This window comes from Populus alba, chromosome 7, assembly GCF_005239225.2.
Source record: "Populus alba chromosome 7, ASM523922v2, whole genome shotgun sequence".
Taxonomy (NCBI): domain Eukaryota; kingdom Viridiplantae; phylum Streptophyta; class Magnoliopsida; order Malpighiales; family Salicaceae; genus Populus; species Populus alba.
In genome coordinates, this window is record NC_133290.1 from 6,704,287 (window position 1) to 6,724,343 (window position 20,057).

The window sequence follows — 20,057 nt, forward strand, 5'->3', positions numbered from 1 at the left end:
CAAAACCAACCAACAAATTCTTTCTTCAGTTTCAATTCAAAGAAATCTCTCTTCTACTTCGTCTTCTTCCTAAAAAAAATAAAATAAAAATAGAAGCACACCTAAGCAAGCTTCAAACAAACTCAACAAACACCTCTCCTTTCCTTCTCATCTCACAAATCCTCCACTTTCTCTCTCTAAACTAAACTCTAGCACTTTAGAGAGAGAAAGAGAGCCACGAAAAATGAAATTCTCCTTGCTACAGCAGAGCTACAACAACCGCCGAAGCGGCAGTTTCAGAGGATCATCTGCGCCGTTAGATTCATCACCGGACAACACAATCAAATCACCAGCCGCTATTTTCTGGCTCTTTTTACATGGCATTTGTTGTCTCATCAGCCTCGTCCTCGGCTTTCGCTTCTCTCGTCTCGTTTTCTTCTTCCTCTTCTCTACCTCCACGACCACAACTCTCTATGTAACGACACCGTTTCACCCTCTCAGCAAAACATCCGACATTTCCAATCCCTTAACCAGTAGTGCTAATGATCTTCCGGTGATTAACAAAACGGTGAGTTCGAGAGTTGTTGTCGGGCGGCACGGGATCCGGATCCGGCCATGGCCGCACCCGAACCCGAGTGAAGTAATAAAAGCGCATCAGATAATAGAGAGAGTTCAAAGAGAGCAGAGTAATCAATTCGGTGTGAAGAGTCCTAGGAGTCTTATCGTAGTCACGCCTACTTACGTGCGGACTTTCCAGACGTTACATATGACTGGTGTTATGCATTCTCTGATGCTGCTCCCCTACGACGTCGTCTGGATCGTGGTGGAGGCCGGTGGGGCCACCAATGAAACAGCATTGATTATTGCGAAATCCGGCGTTAAGACTCTTCATATTGGATTTAATCAGAAAATGCCGAATTCTTGGGAAGGAAGGCACAGATTGGAGACTAAAATGCGGCTTCGCGCTTTGAGGTTAAGTTTTTTTTTTTTTTTTTTTCGCAGTCAACTTTAAAGTGAACTGAATTGCTGATTAAAAACAATGGATTTACTATTTTATTTATTTTAATGTAAATTTTGGTTGCTGTGGAACAGAGTTGTGAGAGAGGAGAAGATGGATGGAATAGTGATGTTTGCGGATGATAGTAATATGCACAGTATGGAGCTGTTTGACGAGATACAAAACGTGAAGTGGTTTGGTGCGGTTTCAGTTGGGATTCTTGTTCATTCAGGTGGTGCTGATGAGACGTTATTAACTGCTGCTGCTATGGTTGACAAGGAGGCGGAAGAAAATTTGCGTAATCCGGTAGTGCCTGTTCAGGGTCCGGCTTGTAATGCTTCAAACAAATTGGTTGGTTGGCATACGTTTAATTCGTTGCCGTATGAGGGGAAGAGTGCGGTATATATTGATGATAGGGCTACGGTGTTGCCTAGGAAGCTGGAGTGGGCTGGGTTTGTGTTGAATTCGAGGCTTCTTTGGAAGGAAGCTGAAGATAAACCAGAATGGGTTAAGGATTTGGATTTGGTTGATGAGAATATAGAGAATCCATTAGCTCTGCTGAAGGATCCTTCCATGGTGGAGCCACTTGGGAGCTGTGGGCGACAAGTTTTGCTCTGGTGGCTCCGTGTTGAGGCTCGTGCTGATAGCAAATTCCCTCCAGGGTGAGTTTTTCTTATTTTTTTCAGGCTACTGGAAAATGTGAACAGCTAGATGTCTGAAGTATAGGCTTTAGAATGATTGTTTTGTTAAATGTTGATGAAATGGATCACATTCATCTTTTATTGCTACTGAAAGAGATTGTTGGTACCTGGGCTCACTTAGAGGTTAATGGTAGTTGGTGAGAACTTGAGAAACACTCAAGAGAATTTAGCCTTTCTTCATTGTACTGAATATATTTTTGAGAAGCCTGACACTCACCTTTCTTCATTCTTAAGGGACCTAGGGCACTACAGATGTCAAATACTGTTGCATGTGTCTATTGATCCAAATCCCATTATCCTAGGCATTCTAGGAGCTGCACAAACCTGCCTCATTTATCTTGTAGACAGGCTTTTCATAATCGGCATATGCTCTGTATGTTGAAAACTTCTCCTTCCTTTACCTATATCCCATTAGTTTAGGCTTACAAGATTAGTTTGGGTTTTCCGTAGAAATACTTCGGCTATGGTCTTAGACCCTTACTGATTCCAGTCTGGGCCTTGCATCGCAATTTCATTGCTGAGGCCATCCTGACATGGCCCTTTATAGTCTAATTTAAATGGAGGTATATGCTTCATTGCCAACCTTATTTTACTAGTCGTCAAACAAGCTCAACATACCTGGTTTACTGACCTTACCCGTTACATGTTTACTTGTATGGATCTAATTGTAAACATGTCACCCAACCAATATTGTGAAATCAGTTATATTCCTACCAGTACCTTTTTTGCTAAAATTGCCTATGGAAGGAATAATTGATATCATTACAATAGTTTGGGGCCAGCTTTGTAACTCGCCCGTATTTACATATAGTAAATATGTTTATATAGACAATATTAACAATAATGGCAACAGCAACATCACACACATCACTTCATTTGGTGCAGAGCAAACATCCTAAAGAAATGGTAGTTGTTTAACTAAGTTATTTGCTAAATTTCTTATCAAGACATGATTTGCTGCGCAACATATTCAGTGGCTGCTTCATAACTAACTAGCATTTGATTTGCTGTAAAATTCTAGAGAATTGTAGTTGTTTAACTGAAAAGCCTTCCTAAACTTCTTATTATCTCATGTTTTGTGCTCAAAACTCAGGTATTGTCAAACCTAACTGGGTTTACCATGAGCTAGAGAAGGAACTTAACTAACCTTGTTTCTACAGCTGTTTTCTTCTTTAAATATTGAATATAAAGGCTGAATCAGGTGCCTTATTCTCAGCTCATATCAAATTGAAGCCCCACATAAAACATCGATAATAGTTCTTTATGTGATGATACCCAAGCTCTCAAGCACTTGTGCCCTCGTGTCAATAGAAAACTTTTGATGATTATTGTACCACCGGCTGCAATCTGTCTTATTTGTTTTGATAAAATAAGAATGCTCCTTTTCATTCAATACTAGCTTGTTCCCATCCACTGGTGTGTTTGCATGAGCCCAGCTCATTTCACGAGGATGACGGTGCTTGGCTACTGGATGAAGAGATTTCAAAATTTAAGTAGTTCTTTCTTGGTGCTCATTTGTAGCTTTATAGTTATCCCCACCATTTGAGTTTTTGCAAAATCTCCACAAGCAAACAGTTTCATGTTGCTAAAGCTTCTGTATCTAGGTATTAGTTAGTGCCCACTAGTTTGCTCCTTTTTTATTTTATTTTTATTTTTTATCATGGAATATAATCTTGGGAATGCTAAATAGTTTCTCACCCCATATTGTATTCTCTTACCAGTTTCGGGAACTGGGTTAGTTTCCTCGAAGCTTAACTCTACTGCTGTCTGCTTACAGGTGGATAATTGACCCACCTTTGGAAATTACTGTGCCATCAAAGCGAACACCATGGCCTGATGCCCCTCCTGAACTGCCTTCCAATGAAAAGATATCAGTTAACCAAGAACAGACTGCTAAGCGTTCTTCAAAGACTCGATCACCCAGATCAAAACGCAGTTCAAGAAGTAAGAGAAAGCATGAAGCAGTGTTGGTGGAGACACAGGTTTCTGCAAGGCATTCTGAACAAAACTGAAATGGTAGCTGGGGCACACATCAGAGATACTGCCTTGTGAATTTGACACTGCTGGCCTTCAGGATGAAGATATTTTATTGATAAAGCAAAAGGCACACGATCTTAATTACCAGGTGGGTGGCAAGTACATCTGGAAAGAAATTCATTAAAGCCAGGCCAGTTGAAAATGTTCGTCGGAGCTTGAATCCACCATTGTTTTGGTTCTTTTATTTTTTTCCTTTTCTTTTCTATATGTTGGGGTTGATTTGTTGATATTCTATGGATAAGGTATGTCATCACAGTCTCGTTGCCTCTGCTGCCAAGAAACACCAGGTTCTTGTATCTGATAAGCGTCAAATTTCATACATAATCTTCTAAATAGGAATCTAGAGTCTGTTTAGGTGCTGGATTCAGTAAAAATGAACCTCATTGTAATAAATTTTTTCATTTCTTGCAAGCATGATGACGATGATTGTGATGTCCTTCTCCCATTTTGTCTGGATTGATACAAAAAGAGTGAAATCTGGCATGAACCTTGGAGATTTTGGCCAAATCTAAAATTGGTTGTCCAATATGAAACATATTCTTGACCTACACTACAGAGGAATGGTCAAGATTCCATGTCTACAGTTAAAATTTTTTGAGCTCTGTTTGATCTCTATAAATCATCAGTTTAAGTCTTATAAATTTAAGTCTTATAAATTTCAGGGTTAACTAAAGATTATATGATCGTTAACTTCAAAACCTGTAATATTAGTTGAGGTAGTGCAAGCTGGTATGGACACTTAAATTAATAATAAAAAAAACTATAATTTGTGATGACAAAAAAAACTGAATTTCTTCAACTGATTTTTAGGGTAGAGAAAACTAACAAACACTACTTGTAATTGCCAATCGAAGGACTCGGTTTGGTCTTGTATTTCTAATGACCAAAAACGACCCACGAAACAGCCATAAGACGTCATCTTACTCCCACACTTGGATTATCATGATCAAGATCAAGATCATTAATTTCCTTGCTTTTATAAACGCGCAGAACTCCCTCCTCTTTGTAAGAGCTCTTTTCCTTCACCATTATTCTCTCTCCAAATCAATATTAATTCTTCTTTAGCAACACCAAGTATGGCACTCGCCATATCAACCCTTATTTTCTTTTTCTTCACTGTATCATCCACCTTGGACATGTAAATCTTTAACCATGACGACAATCACCTAAACCATGATTAGTCAAGCTGGAGAAGTGATGATGAGATGATGAGTATATACAAATGGTGACTTCAAAAGCATGGTAAAGCATACAACAGGCTAGGAGAGAAGGCAAAAAGGTTTGAAATCTTTAAGAACAATTTGAGATTCATTGATAAAAATAACTCTCAAAACCGTACATACAAAGTTGGTTTGACCAAGTTTGCTGATCTTACCAACCAAGAGTACTTGCCATGTTCTTGGGCATGAGGAGTGACCCAAAGCGTACATTAATGAAGTCAAAAAACCTGAGTGAAAGGTACGCTTACAAGGCTGGAGATAAGCTGCTAGAATCTATGGATTGGAGAGGAAAAGAAGATGTCAATCCGATCAAAGATCAAGGAAGTTGTGGTATAATATATAATTCATTTACTTTTGTTTCTTGAGATATATATATATATATATATATATATTCCTTGGTATTGTTTTAGAGAAATTATTAGTCTCAAGAGTTCTTTCTTGAGGAGGGGAAAGTTAACAACCAAGTGGGCTACATTTCTTTGTAATTTTAGTAGAAGATAGGTTTTGTGGCCAAATCACAATCATAATACAAATCTATATTTGCAACCCATGTTCATCTAGATCATGAATTCTAGTTTTGTTGTTTGAACTCAAGTTTTAGATTAAAGATGCCATGTTATGTTGTGATTGAAATTGAATTGGTAGGAGTTGTTCTGGTGGTAGGATGCTAGTTATTTTTCTAGACATGAAAAATTGTAGTTTTGATTGGTATGTTTTTGACCTTTTAGTTGGATTTTTTTTTTTTTTTATGAAAACAAATAAGAGATAGTTAAATTAATTTGAATTCTGATTTTTATTTAAATATAGTATTGATAAAGGAAAAAATAATGTTATTAAGTGAGAATTCAAATTGGTGATAGGGTTTAAGAACTTCTTGAAAAAAGCTCTTTTCTCTCGAAGTTTTATCATATTTTTAAATAAAATTTCTATTAATTTTTCATTTTTATTTATGGTAATTCATATTCTCTCTCTCTCTCTTTTTGTTTTTTACTTAGATGATATTAAGATATTTCATAGATTTAAAGGATGAAATAGAATAAGGGAAGAAAACTAGAATAAAAGTAAAACATACGAGGATTGGTTGGAACAAAAATAAAAAATATGTGGATGATTAAAATAAATTAAAAATAAATATTAGAAAATATAAATCTTGGATCAAATTGAAATTTACCCAAAAATAAATAACACAAAATGAGCCGGACAACCTTATCACAACTCATATCAAATCTTAAAAATTTTGAGTTACAACCAACTTTCTGAGGAAAGTCGGGTGATTTGGCACTTGCCTTCACTCTTGTTGGACCTGGGCAAGGCCTAAAACACAAGTAAATAGAACTTGGATCATGACCAGCCAATCAAAGTGACAAAAATTATCGATGCATGCAGATAGTTGCTGGCCTTTTTCAACAGTAGCTGCAGTGGAAGGAATAAACCAGATTGTAAAAGGGGAGCTAATCTCTCTATCAGAACAGGAACTTGTAGGCTGTGATAGGTTCTATAATGCAGGTTGCAATGGAGGCCTCATGGACTACGCATTCCAATTCATTATCAACAATGGTGGCCTGGACACCGAAAAGGACAATCCATATCTAGGCAATGATGATACATGTGACAGAGACAAGGTTGGCGTAAACATCCGAATTATAATTAGCACAGAGTATTGGGTTTTGTTTTTTTTGCGGTTAACGTTTATGGGGTTGTTGCCTGTTTTTATTTTCGCACATGAAAACCAAGGCTGTTAGCATTGAATCAGCTTATCTCAGGTATAATGTGCTAGTGATGTTAATACCTTTCCTAGCCTTAACTAGTTTCGTATACTATAAGATCTCTTCTTGATCAGTTAGGATTCCAAACGATCCATAATACTAGATGACGATTCCTTAAATAAAACTTTTTTTCCTAAAAAAAAAGATGTTGGAAATCTTTTTTTTTTTTTTCCATTTATGAAGATTATTTTTAGAGCCAACACGATGTCGAGTGCGACACCTGTTTTTATTTTCGCAGATGAAAACCAAGTCTGTTAGCATTGATGGGTTTGAGGATGTCTTGCCTTTAGACAACAAAGCATTGCAGAAAGTTGTGGCACATCAACCCGTTAGTGTTGCCATTGAAGCCAGTGGCACGGCCTTACAATTCTACCAGTCTGTAAGTGACTCACTCTTCATGCTTCCTAAAACTAACTATTTCTGGCTTTTAACACTTGAATTTGTAAACCTGTTCGTTCTCTTTTGATTTACTCAGGGAGTGTTCACCGGTGACTGTGGGACAGCTCTAGACCATGGTGTTGTTGTAGTTGGATATGGCACGGAGAAGGGACTGGACTATTGGCTTGTTAGGAACTCATGGGGCACAAAATGGGGTGAGCATGGATACATAATCTGACAACTTTATTTTTCATTTCTCAAATTCAATGATTAAAATGTGAACAAAATAAAGTTTTGGACTTAACTATTTAATTCACAAACTAAAAGAACAAAAACAGAACAAAAACAATTCATAAAATCCCAAAAGCCAAGGGGTTGACACAAATTATTATACTAAAAAAAAGCATTTTATTCATTGTTAGTTTTAGTTTTGGTCCTCTCCTTTTTTATTTTTTCCAAACAATAAAATTGAATTATTTTTTATGAAATTGAGCACCATTCCAATAACAAGATGTTTATTTTTTTAAATGATAATCACAAAAGAAGTAGATCGAAAAAAACTATCAACGTCAAACCCCTATTAATATAACATTAAAAGATTAAATTGAAAAGAAAAAAAAATCAATCAACGAAGGTAAAAAAGAGAAGAAAAAGGACCAGAATTGACACCATAGTTTTCTCAAAAACAAAAGTTCTGCCATTATTTATTTGTTTCAATTTTGGTCATCTCATTTTTAATTTCATGCAAACAACAAATTTGAATTCTTTTTTATTAAATCGTGTTCAAACTAAATACCAATATATTTTTATAAGAACACAATAACCACATAAAATGCATATCAAAATAAATTAACAATCCTTAAATCCATTAAATACAATATTAAAGAATAAAATTAAGAGAAAAAAATTTAAAAGACCGAAGTGAAAAAAGAAAAAAAAAGAAAAAAACATTGTGTGAATCCACTATGTTTTGCCTCACAAACCGCCATAATAAAACATTGATGGTTTTTAGTTTTTAGTTTAATTATAATGTTATCATAAAAGAAACTAAAAGATTTAGTGTTTTTCTATGGTGTTTTGTATTATGCACTAAGATACTATGCACTAAGATATTTTTTTATAAATAAAATTTAAAAAAAATTATTTTTTTTTTATTTCAAATTATTTTTTTATCAATTTTAAATGATTTTAATGTCTTGATATCAAAAATAAATTTTAAAAAATAAAAAAATATATATTATTTTAATATATTTCAAAATAAAAAATGCTTTCAAAAATAATTATCTTACAATAACACTAAATAAACTAAAAGAAAACAACTCAATCAAAATAAAAAATAAAAAATAAAAATTCAAAGAGTACAAGAGCGAATGATATGGGCAAAACTATAATCAAGGGTATAATAATTTTCGTGAATAGATAGAATCTAATAATTTAGTGCGGGCTTGAGTTTGATAAAATGAGCTCTGGCATCCAGCCAATTTCATGCGTTAATTAGAAAAAGGAAGGAATTGCGTACAAGGATCATACTTGGACAAGGACTCAGAAAGAAGCAACAAGTACGTGGCATGTTCACAAAAGCTAATCCACTTTTAGCATTCATTTCCACGACTTAATCCATTTATTTAGGTGTTAATCCAGTTCTTGGCTAACAGCTAAATTTATAAATATCGAATTAAGAAACACAAAAAGGAAGTTAGGAAAAAAAAAAAAAAAAAACCCATCCATCATTTGCAATCATTTTGACTAAAAGGGAGAGGGTGTTTGTGATAGTGATAATAATTAAAATAGTTTTGTATTTTTTTAATTTAATTTTTATATTAATATATTAAAATAATTTTAAAATATTAAAAAATAAAAATATTAAAACTTCAGTTCAACAATACTATACAAATTAAAAATAAGAATATTTGTATAAAATATTGTGTGTAATTTAACTAGTCAGATTTTCAATTTATTTTTTAGAAATCATCAATTTGAATTTTTATAAATTTTAAGATTATTAAAAATTTATAAGATTAATTGAGATGTATATTAATTAATTAATTTGGAATATTCATTTTAATAAAAAAAAACAAAATTTCTGCATAAAGCAAACCATATTTTGGTGGAGGTAAGGCACACGCATGTTCATTTCCCACCTCCCAGTCCTAGCTGGCATGATGGCGTAGTGGGTTTCACGTCCCCATTTTGTTCACACGTGAAAAATACTAAATAAATGTCATTAATTATCTTTAATTCACTTCTTCCGCCAACTTGCATGTTCCCAGTCCCTCCCCACGTGGCACTAAATTAATTTTTCATATGTGGAGCTCAGCTCATCCCCAGCACTCTGTAAACATTTTGACAGCAACTGTGTAGTGGCTGACAAGAAATTATATAATTCATCCACCATTTCTGCAAGTAAATACTAACATAAATTGATGCTGACCCTCTGAGATAGCAATCCTGAAACCATAATGAAATAGATAAATAATTCAAGAAAACTAAAATTCAGGTTTGGATAAAAATATTCATCCATAAATAATTTTATATCTACAAACCAAAACTATTGTAAAAAAATCTTAACCTGTTGTTTATAGTAAAACAAAAACTCGAAGTATGTGAAAACACCATAAAATCAGTTATATATATTAATAAATCAGTTGTTAATTTATCCCAACAAAAAAAATATTATATCATGCAAAACATAAATTTATTCAAAACATCATGACTGCTGAATTTTGCTACAAAGAAACAAATATATAGTCTTTCTTATATAACCCTAATAGACCTTTATTGTGTTGCAAATCAATATGCTTTGCTAATAATCAACCAACACAAATATAATGTTTAAAATGGTCCTAAAACATTAATTTTTGACCAATTCAAACCCAAACAAAAACACAAGCCAATGTAAATATCTGAGTCATAAAATAAAACAACAAATAAAATTTTAAAATAATTTAGATTAATACAAATTCATTAAATACTCAAGTCCTCATTTCCTTGTATAGTTATGATAAATAACGAATTCTTATAAAAAATGATTTTAAAACATTATTAAGAAATTCTTATATACATGAAAATTATGTTACTTTTCATTAAAGATTTTTTTAGAACTACAAAATTCTAAAAAATAAATTGTTGAATATCTTTATATTATGAGAAAAAAAAAATCATCTCTAAATAAAAAATTCAAAAGTCAAAAGGTAACAAATAATAAAACTCCTATTGCATATGTTGTCATATATTACAAGATTTTTCTAAACTTTGATTGACCTAGATTTTTAACCTCCTATAAGCAATTATGTATGAAAACTCCCATTAAATTTTAAATCAACAATGATTAAATTGAGAGTTATGAATATAATAACATAAATCTAAATAATAAACAGAATTAATTACTTTAAAATTTAAATTTTCAGGTTAAATATTTTCTTAGATAGTATCATAAATGCCCTTTTATCAACAATAATAAATGAGATCTTTTGAGAAATTTAATTTGAAGTGATTAGTAACACGAGTCGGAGTAGGATGACTATCAACTTTACGAACAACATGTACTCAGATTCAGAGCATTTCCAATGAAAAATGTTGTTTTGAAAAAGCTAAATTAATAAAATAGTATTTTGAATAGTATAAATATAGTTTTTTTTTCATCATATTTACTCCAATAGAAAAAAGCTATTTGAAGAGCCAATTATATTGAAGTGGAAGAAGTGTTTTATTAATTTTTAATAAGTTTGACTTTATTTTTTTTCTACATGGCTATATTTAATTGGTTTATTTTTCTAGTGGTTTCACTTTGTTGGTTTTGGCTCTTTTAAGAGATATGTACAATAATATTTGTGGAAGAGAAAAGACATTTTAATATTTTGTTTAGCACTTCCTTTAGAGCATCTCCAATGGAGCTGCTAAATGGATAATTAAAAATAAAAAAAAAATACTATTTTAGCTTTTCTTTGCTTGTTTTTCATGCTCAAGGGGAAAGTCAAATAAAATAATAAAATGTCTTTTCTTTCTCACAAATGTTATTTCTACATATCTCTAAAAAAAGTTAAAACTGACAAAGTGAGACCAACAAAAGAATAAGCCAATTAAATCTAGCCATGTGAAAAAAAAAAAAACTAACAAAAATCATTAAAAAAAATAAAACATTTATTTATTCCACTCTAATAGAATTAGCTTTTCAAATTGTTTTTTTCCATTGAAATATATATAGTAAAAAAAATTATATTTATACTATTTAAAATATTATTTTATCAATTTGTCTTTTTAAAATAACATTTCACATTGAAGATGCTCTTAGAGTGTGCAAAACAAACATAAAAAAATCAAAATAATACTTTTTAATATTTAACTTTTTATTTAGTACACCCCTTTGGAGATGCTCTTGGAGCCCTTTTCAATTATGAGTTACCAGCTCCTCATTGGTTGTGCAAGAATTTGATCAGTCTGTGTGAACGTGAAAGAAAGTTGGGGAAAGATGAAGTACACGTTTAAGTTGAAAATGATACATTCCACCTAAAATTTTTCTAAAAATTATTATTCTTTCAAGCGAAGGAGTCCATGTGGGCTATACAAATGGTTAAGCTCATCGAAGTAAGGAGATAAAAACTAATATCTAACTCCATTTATATCATGATGTTGGATAAGATCTTATTCAAGTCAAGAGAGCTCTTTTTTTTTCTTTTCTTGTTTTCCACTTTAGAGATAGTTGCTGTCATTGTTCTGTTTGTTGTTTGGAAGGGCATCCAATAAGGCAAGATCAAATTCAGAATTTCTTTTCTTCATTAAAAAATGGTTGCTGTGTTCAACAAAGAGCTCTTAAGCTGGTACCTTATCACTCTCAAACTCAGAGAAACAGTCGAATCTGCGGTTCCAACATCACCTGCTGGTGCCCCATTGCTGGAATTTCCAGAACAACCTCAACAGGAACAGAAAAAACAACAGCAGACACCATCAGATTCCCTGCAGATTGTGATCGAAGGTGATGAAGAAAACCATGAAGATCATGAGGAAACAAGATCACCAGATTTTGACTGGGTGATATCAATCGAAGAAAAACTTAAACAAGCTGGCCAAGAAGATGCAGCAGGTTCATGGTCAAAGTTGTCCATCTATCGAGTCCCCCGCTACCTACGAGAGGGGGATGAAAAGGCTTATGTCCCCCAGATCATTTCCTTGGGGCCTTACCACCATGGAAAGAAACGTCTTCGCCAAATGGATCAACATAAGTGGCGTTGCCTTCATCGTGTCCTCAAGCGTACTAATCAAGATATAAAGCTATATCTTGATGCTGTAAGAGAAATTGAAGAGAAAGCTCGATCTTGCTACGAAGGGCCAATCAATCTTAGCAGCAATGAATTCGTGGAGATGATGGTTCTCGACGGTTGCTTTGTGCTTGAACTGTTTCGAGGTGTTGCTGAGGGATTCAAGAAACTTGGTTATCCTAGAAATGATCCTGTCTTTGCAATGCGTGGTTCAATGCATTCTATTCAGAGAGATATGATAATGTTAGAGAACCAGCTTCCACTGTTTGTACTTGATCGGCTTCTGGGTCTTCAGTTTAACAATTCTGATCAGAAAGGATTGGTAGACCAGCTTACACTCATATTCTTCGATCCTTTGATGCCAACAGATGAGCCACTGACAAAAAGTGATAGGAATAGATTGGAGTCCTCTTTGGGACGTACCACTACCTTCGACCCCTTGTCAGATCAGGGAGGCCTTCATTGCCTTGATGTCTTTCGAAGAAGTCTCCTGCGCACAGGGCCTCAACCTGTGCCCAGAACTTGGATCAAGCGAAGGTCAAATGTCAACCGCGTTGCTGATAAGCGACGCCAACAATTGATCCATTGTGTCACTGAGCTCAGAGAGGCTGGTATCAAGCTCAGGAAACGGAAAACTGATCGATTCTGGGATGTTAAATTTGAAAAGGGGATTCTCCGAGTTCCTCGTCTCTTGATTCATGATGGTACTAAATCACTTTTCCTCAATCTTATTGCATTAGAACAGTGCCATATTGATTGTGGCAATGAAATTACCTCTTTTGTGATCTTCATGGACAACTTGATTAACTCCCCTGAGGATGTAGCCTACCTCCATTATTGTGGCATAATTGAGCATTGGCTTGGCAGCGATGCTGATGTTGCAGACCTCTTCAACCAACTCTGTCAAGAGGTGGTTTTCGATATAAATGACAGTTACCTATCCCCATTGTCTGAGGATGTAAACCGCTATTACAATCACAAGTGGAACACTTGGCGTGCTAGTCTGAAACATAATTATTTCAGCAATCCCTGGGCAATCGTCTCATTGTTTGCTGCTGTCGTGCTGTTACTACTCACTTTCGCACAGGCCTTCTATGGAGTTTATGCTTATTACAAACCAAGTTCTTGATTGCAGTGAGGCTTTCTTGACTCTTTGTTTGTTTTTCTTAGTTGCAGGTTCTCAATGAAGGTTTTCGGACAAGAAAGGGTTTTTTTATGTACAATATCCTAATCTCCCTCATCCTTTGAGGTGAGGATTGTTTGGCCTCAAGGCTTTGAGTTTTTGGCATTTCTTTGTATGATTTTATTAATATACAGAAGTTTGCTGCAATGAAAAAGTAGAAGCCAAATGCTAGAATTTGGAAGTTTTACTTGTTTTCTCCTTTTCAATAAACTTGCGATGCTAAAAAGGCCTGAGTTTTCAGTTAAGGAGTTGAGCATGACTGACAAATTTACTCTCAAGCTCCATGTCCAGAAGAAAATCCAAAGAAATCAAGAGCTCGAGGAAAAAGTTGAGGCCACGAGCAGTCTTTTAAATTCGAGACTACGCTAATACACTTCTGCCATAGCTCTGGATGCCTGTTGGGAGGTTATCATAGAAGCATTCAACGTCAAAATGTCATGCAAGCACGATTCCTAACAATAGCGAAGAACAAGCATACTTTCTGCAATATATCAATTAAAAACCCCCATGATTTCCCCTCTGACATCAACACTATTTCCTTGGTCATATAACTTCAAATGGCAAAGATAAGATGGCAAATGGTGCTTTGAGAAGGAAATCGCAGATATATCATGCTTGCTAATATTCATATTTGTCACAAAAGCTTGACCACCAATAACAAGAATGAAATCATCACAAAGTTCGTATGAGCTCTGCCACTGTCTCTGATCATGTGCAATTAGCAGCAAAACTTCCACTATAAACAGTATCACTAATTTGCAATGCTTTATGCTAATCTGCAAGGCCGCAGGCCAAGTACACAGGTTACATTCAAGCAAGCTCCTCTAGATGTACCTGAACATGAAAACCACACACCAAAACTTGGGATTTTGTGCATGATCAAACCACTGTGGTGCTGCGTCCGTAGTATAAAAGGAACGATTCAAAAGAGTGAAAAATAGCTAGTATCTCATATAAAAGGGTATCCTTGAAAGAGAAAATTGGCATTTCCAATTGATGAGAAATGAATAATGTATAACTAGACTGAGCATAATTCTAATGCACTGCTTGACTGGCATTTCCCTCAGTAAACTACAAATCAGTAAAGTAACAATACAGAAACGAAATGTGGCATGCCCTCTTCTATAAAAAAAAAAAACAAAATCCTTCTGAAAAAAGAGCATCATGAGCCACGATGATTTTTTATACTAAACTTTCCACAGGCAAGCGGGGGGATAAAAATGTGGGGAAGTCTTGGTAAGAAGAAACAATCATTCAACGAACCAAAATTGGTCTTCAAAACATCTTCTACAGCAATCATAACCTTCATAATGCACTGTCAGTCGAAGGTGCCTTCTTTCCATCATATCGCTGTTAAAGAGGAGCAAATAACCGGAATTAAAACCAGTAACCAATCAATCACAGCAGCAAACCCAAGGAAAGAATGGCATACAATGTCAGATACCTGTTTACCGGTAGAGAATGGAACATATCTATACTTGATCATATGCGAAATCTGTCTCCTCATAGTAAGAACGAAAAGCACGACCCAGTAGGTAAGTAATATAGGCCAGAACACAGGCACATCAAACACACTGAAAAATGTCATTACAAAGGCAATACAAAACGCCTTGGTAATCGAATACCTACAATCAGTACCAACATCAAAATCAGTTATTCAAGCACACATGCATGACCCCTTAGCTTTCGCCAAACAAACAATCAAATTATCCAATTAATCAACATTTCTATCAAATCATGAAACCCTAGAAAAGGTCAAAATCAAATCAACGATGACGATTGGATGGTACCGTTAAATTACCAGAACTTGAATTCCAGTAACCGGCGGACGAAGGGGCGAAACTCGTCGGATCCACGAGTAGGAAGAGAGGGCCCGTCATGGATCTCAGGGTCAATTTGGGGAGACAAGAATCCAATCAAGAGATTAAGCAAGTAAATACCAAGACCGTAAGTGATTATGTAGAAACCTTGAACAAGGTAGACGCGGATTACATAGATCAAGACCACGATTAAGCATGCGATCCAACGGTAGAGGATATAGGGGACCGTTTTGTCAAGAAAGTGTTGGAACCGCTGTGAGACGACGAAGGACCAGCGTGAGATAGTGGTTGCTGGGGTTGATGATAGAGAGGACAGATCGTCTACTGAAAGAGTCCCGCTTGGCTGCCCGGCTTCCATTTCTGTCTCGTTTGATCTGGTTTGGTTCGGGTCCTTATAAGCTCTCTCTTGTGGACAGGCGACTCTGGTTTTGGACTCCGAAGCTGTGATTTGCGCTGTTTTCTTCTTTCGTTGTTGATTGTTTTCAAGGGAGGGATAGCAAATTGGTGATCGCAAATTCAATTGAAACAGAAAATTTTTGCCCGATTAAATTCAAGTTGGGATTTTGAAGGTAAAAACTCGGTTTTGGTCGAGGTATGGAAATTGGAAACACTCTACCCTATCGAAAATCAAGTATGCCCTTAAAGTCTGACAAAATTACATTTATACCAGAAAAAATTAGAAGTTCGCACTTATAGCGCCATCAAAACTCCCTCGTCTCTCTTCTCCAGCCGGTGGTAGCAGCTCCAACAGTCAGTCATTCTTAGCCCCAGCAGCCCGTCTAATGATGGGTGGTGGTGACCTCTCTGTTGTTGCTATAAAAGGTCGGGTCTTTTTCTTATTCTTTATTTTATTTTGGCTACGCAGGACCAAGGGTTTTGCTTTTTTTTTTTTTTTTTTTTTTTATGGGTTATACTTAAATTTTCAATGAGATAGTTTCTGTATATGAGTTTTCGGTTGATTGGTCTTTGTAGGTCTTTCCATGTAAGAGGGATGCAGTGAGGTTGAGGAAGGGGAAGCGGAATCGCCATTGGTTTTGGAGGAGTGGATCAAGGACATTGACAAGGTGTTCGAATTGTCGAAAAGAGTTTTATTGCTTGCATTGCATCAAAGAGAAGCATGCTTTTTTTCTCCATATTAATTTGTTTAAATTGGCTTGTTTTATTCGTTGTTGGGTGCCTGGCGGCTTACCCCTTTTGTGTAAAAAGTTATCATTTTTGTATAGAATAGGCAGTCATTACAATTTGTGCTCAAATAATCACGCATTATGTCTCTCTGATTTCAGCTCGGTGCTGTCTTTAGCAGTAAAATCTGACTTGTGGTTCTTGATTTTGAAATGAATTTAGGTATTTAGAAACACGGGAAGAAGCTAGGATGCAATGTCCTGAGTCGTGGAACTTGCAGATGTAAGGCTTGCTCAGCAATTCTACGCAGGGACATGGAATGCAAGGTCTGACTTCTAATTTTGCCAACCCTACGTGCTTTCATATCTCTACACTAACAAAATCTATCTATGTTTCAGGACTTGTCCAAGGAGAAAAGTAAAGTCGACAAGGTTTTATATTTTCATTATTTGATCTGGATGCTTCTTCCTATACTGAAACAAATAAATCAAGATCAGAGTATTGGAATAGAAAGAAAAAAAGTAGTCATCTGCCTGCTCATAATTCATTTTCTTAGGATCACTAGGAATACTAATGACTTATTGCAATCATTGCAAAGATGTTAAACTTTTTTCTGTTGCATAATCATGACTCTTAATGCAAGATAGCTTTGCAATATTAATATATTAGCATGTATTAGTTGTAGCTTCCACATCACTTGTTGAACTGTGCTTGCTCTTCTATCCACATGTTAATGATTTTGAACTCTATTTATGTGTTATTTACAGAGTTATATTTGGGGTGGTAATTGCTTTACCAATCGCACTGGTTAACTAAATTTTACTAGGACTTTGAAGGTGAGGGCATCAATGGAGATAATGAGCAATAATTAGTTATTACAGTAGCAGCACCTAACACATTTGGCCAATGGGATTTTTTGGACATTCTCTAACAGAACATGAATGAACTTAGAAAGAAACTCGGGAGAGAGGGCTTTAGGAGGAGATAGGAAATGGAACATTGTGTAATTGTCTAAGCGGAAGAAATCTTTATGTCTCTTTGCTTTTTTTTCTCATCTCTAAAACCTTTTGCCTTTTGTTCCTATGATCAAAGAAAATGAAGCTTGTACTTTGTGGTTCCCCTGCTTATTATTTATCAACCCTTTTCAAGATTTAAAAAAAAATTGATTATATAATATGTGAAATTAAGTTTATTTTCATAATGATGTTCTAATTTATTGATTAGTGGGGGAAAAAAAAGAACATATATATATAGACAAAATCTTGGTCGTGATGCCTAAACCCACATCGGATAGGATTGGTGAAGATTTGGGCGTGTCAAAATTTAAGTAAATTACTACCGACAACTTTAAATCAAACCAATCCCCCGACATGGCTCCGCTTGGCTGTCTGGTTTTCATATTTTTTTTTTTATTATTACAAGAGGTAGGTCCTAGATTTATATATATATATATATATATATATATTTTGGAATATTTTATTATCAATATGATAATTTTTTGGATCAATTATAATTGAGAATTTAATCTTCATTAGATATTAGATATTGGTAACAATTTCACAAAATCAAACAGAATGTGAAAAACTAAACCTTAAACCTTAAAAAAATTATTTGTTCTATCCACCACCATTTTGTTCACCATCATGAATGGAAGAAAACATATGTTTAATGAAAAAAAATGAAATTATAGGAAAAGAAATAAATGCTACTTGAGAAAATAATGAAAACAGGGTAAAGAAAGTAGTAAATAAAAGGGAAAAAATATTGAATTGAAATTGTATATTTAGACCTCGTTATAGCTTATAATAACAATATGATCTTTTATACATGGATACAGAGTTTGAATCCTATAAGATATGTAACTTTGATCCTATATATATAGAAAACATTAATAATCCTAATACAAAATAATTTTTTTCTTTATTGATACTTTCCAAATCCTAAACTAATAAATAACTTCTAATTAGTTATTATATTGAATATTCTTGCTTTGAATATAATTAACCTTTTTAGTTTTAATGCACATTCAAACTCTTATAGTTCATTGTTTTTTTTTTTTTATCGATCATAACTCTTGATCATCTGGTTGTCTTTTTCTTTAATTTTCCAAGTCAATTAGGATTTTTTAAATGTGTTTGATCCCATTATCATAAATTGACCTTTTAACCTCATTTCTCCAAGTCAATTAAATTCTCCAAGTTAATTAACCTTTTTCTTTGATTCCACTATAGTAAATTGATTTCACCTCATTTCTCTTTTAATAACATGAACAATCATTGTTCTTCTATGATTGACACTTAAATGTCTATTTTTTATATAAACAATACCTTTTATATTCTTTTGTTTCACAAATGAAAGAATATTTCTCCCATCATATTATTATTATAAACAAAAACTAAAAAAGATTGTGTTTTTATTGTGTACCACCTCACAAAACAATGTCTTCAGTTTTTTTTTAAAAGAAAATCTATGTTTTTTTTTTATCCTTCAACATTTAGTTTATTAGATATTGAGTTTTATGATTTGTTGCACTTTGTTTTCTATGTTATTATCATAGTCTCATAACATGTGTTACAAGTTTAGCAATTTAACCCAGTTGATTCAAGTTTTTCTTTTCTTTTTTTAATTGATATTTTTTTTAATTTTATCTTTCAATATTAGATTGATTAGGAATTAGGCTTCATAGTTTATTTTGGTTTATTCTCTATTTGGTTATCGTAGTCTAATAGTTTAGATCACGAGTTTTGCAGGTTAACCTAGGTTGACTCAGATCGTTTTAGTGTATAATTTTTTTAGATTGATTTTTTTTTTTAATTTCACTCTTTAACAATATGTTGATTGAGAGTTGTTCTTCATAATTTATCTTGACTTTATTTAGATCGCAAGTTAGGCAAGGCTATCTAGGTTGACCTATGTTATTTTTTTTTGTTTAATTTCTATAAGGTTATCTCAATCTCATGACTTGGATCATGAATTTGATGGGTTAAACTATTGAATTAGGTCATTTTTTGTCTACCCTAGTTTGAAATTTGTAAAACAGTATGGTAAACATTATAATAAATTGAATAAATCCCAACTAGATAAAACACTATTAATAACAATTTTGTTAGTTAGGTAAAAATCCTTAGAGAACAATATAATGGAACTATGAGTAAATAAATGTATAAATTTACTCGTGAATAATACTGAATGTCGGCATAAACCCTACATTTTAATGGGTAAATTTTAAACCAAAAATGATGAAAAACTCAAAGAAAAATTTTATTCTGATTATGGTGAAAGTCCTGACACCAAGATCAACATTTTTCATCATGCAACAACTTTCTTTCTCTTCACTTGTATTTCGATGACTTGCTCTCTCCTCTTTCAAACAAGGAACAAAAAAATAAACTTAATGAATTCAAAGGGAAATTGGGGGACATAAAAGAACTTTTTGCGTGAATTCCAGAGTGGCCATGCATTCTTATCGTGTCCTACACTTTGGTCCTTTTTTCTTTTTTTGAATCTCTTTTAAAAAAATTGGTCATTAATTTGGCCATAAAAATGTGTAATTGAAGAGAGAAAAATCAATGAAAAAAATATATATAAAAAAAGGGAAA

General features: G+C 33.9%; 4 protein-coding genes and 1 long non-coding RNA gene across 6 annotated transcripts; 4 read left to right on the top strand and 1 right to left on the bottom strand.

Moving 5' to 3' along the window:
- LOC118047786 (beta-1,4-xylosyltransferase IRX14) lies at positions 1 to 4,125 on the top strand. Its single transcript, XM_035057161.2, has 3 exons — positions 1 to 951; positions 1,072 to 1,638; positions 3,455 to 4,125. The coding sequence occupies exons 1-3, from the start codon at positions 224 to 226 to the stop codon at positions 3,687 to 3,689; spliced, it is 1,530 nt and encodes a 509-aa protein (XP_034913052.1). The 5' UTR covers positions 1 to 223; the 3' UTR covers positions 3,690 to 4,125.
- Positions 4,126 to 4,790: 665 nt separating this feature from the next.
- LOC118047838 (cysteine proteinase mucunain) lies at positions 4,791 to 7,316 on the top strand. The gene is given in 5 exon segments (XM_035057242.2): positions 4,791 to 5,100; positions 5,103 to 5,264; positions 6,321 to 6,556; positions 6,939 to 7,079; positions 7,176 to 7,316. Coding segments are annotated over 5 exon segments (990 nt in total).
- Positions 7,317 to 11,567: 4,251 nt separating this feature from the next.
- Positions 11,568 to 14,446, top strand: LOC118047788 (UPF0481 protein At3g47200). The gene has a single exon (XM_035057164.2). It carries the CDS (start codon positions 11,861 to 11,863, stop codon positions 13,460 to 13,462), a length of 1,602 nt encoding a protein of 533 aa, XP_034913055.1. The 5' UTR covers positions 11,568 to 11,860; the 3' UTR covers positions 13,463 to 14,446.
- A 34-nt stretch (positions 14,447 to 14,480) lies between these two features.
- LOC118047789 (protein RER1A) lies at positions 14,481 to 15,694 on the bottom strand. Its single transcript, XM_035057165.2, has 3 exons — positions 15,318 to 15,694; positions 14,961 to 15,141; positions 14,481 to 14,866 (listed from the first exon to the last, which is right to left on the bottom strand). The coding sequence occupies exons 1-3, from the start codon at positions 15,692 to 15,694 to the stop codon at positions 14,822 to 14,824; spliced, it is 603 nt and encodes a 200-aa protein (XP_034913056.1). The 3' UTR covers positions 14,481 to 14,821.
- A 331-nt stretch (positions 15,695 to 16,025) lies between these two features.
- On the top strand, positions 16,026 to 17,149 carry LOC118047790 (uncharacterized). Of its 2 annotated transcripts, none has more exons than XR_012170378.1 (4): positions 16,026 to 16,158; positions 16,309 to 16,400; positions 16,681 to 16,784; positions 16,857 to 17,149. It is a non-coding gene; the product is annotated as an uncharacterized lncRNA (long non-coding RNA). The 2 variants fall into 2 exon arrangements; XR_004687376.2 differs by having other exon boundaries at positions 16,050 to 16,158; positions 16,334 to 16,400.
- Positions 17,150 to 20,057: the final 2,908 nt, after the last annotated feature.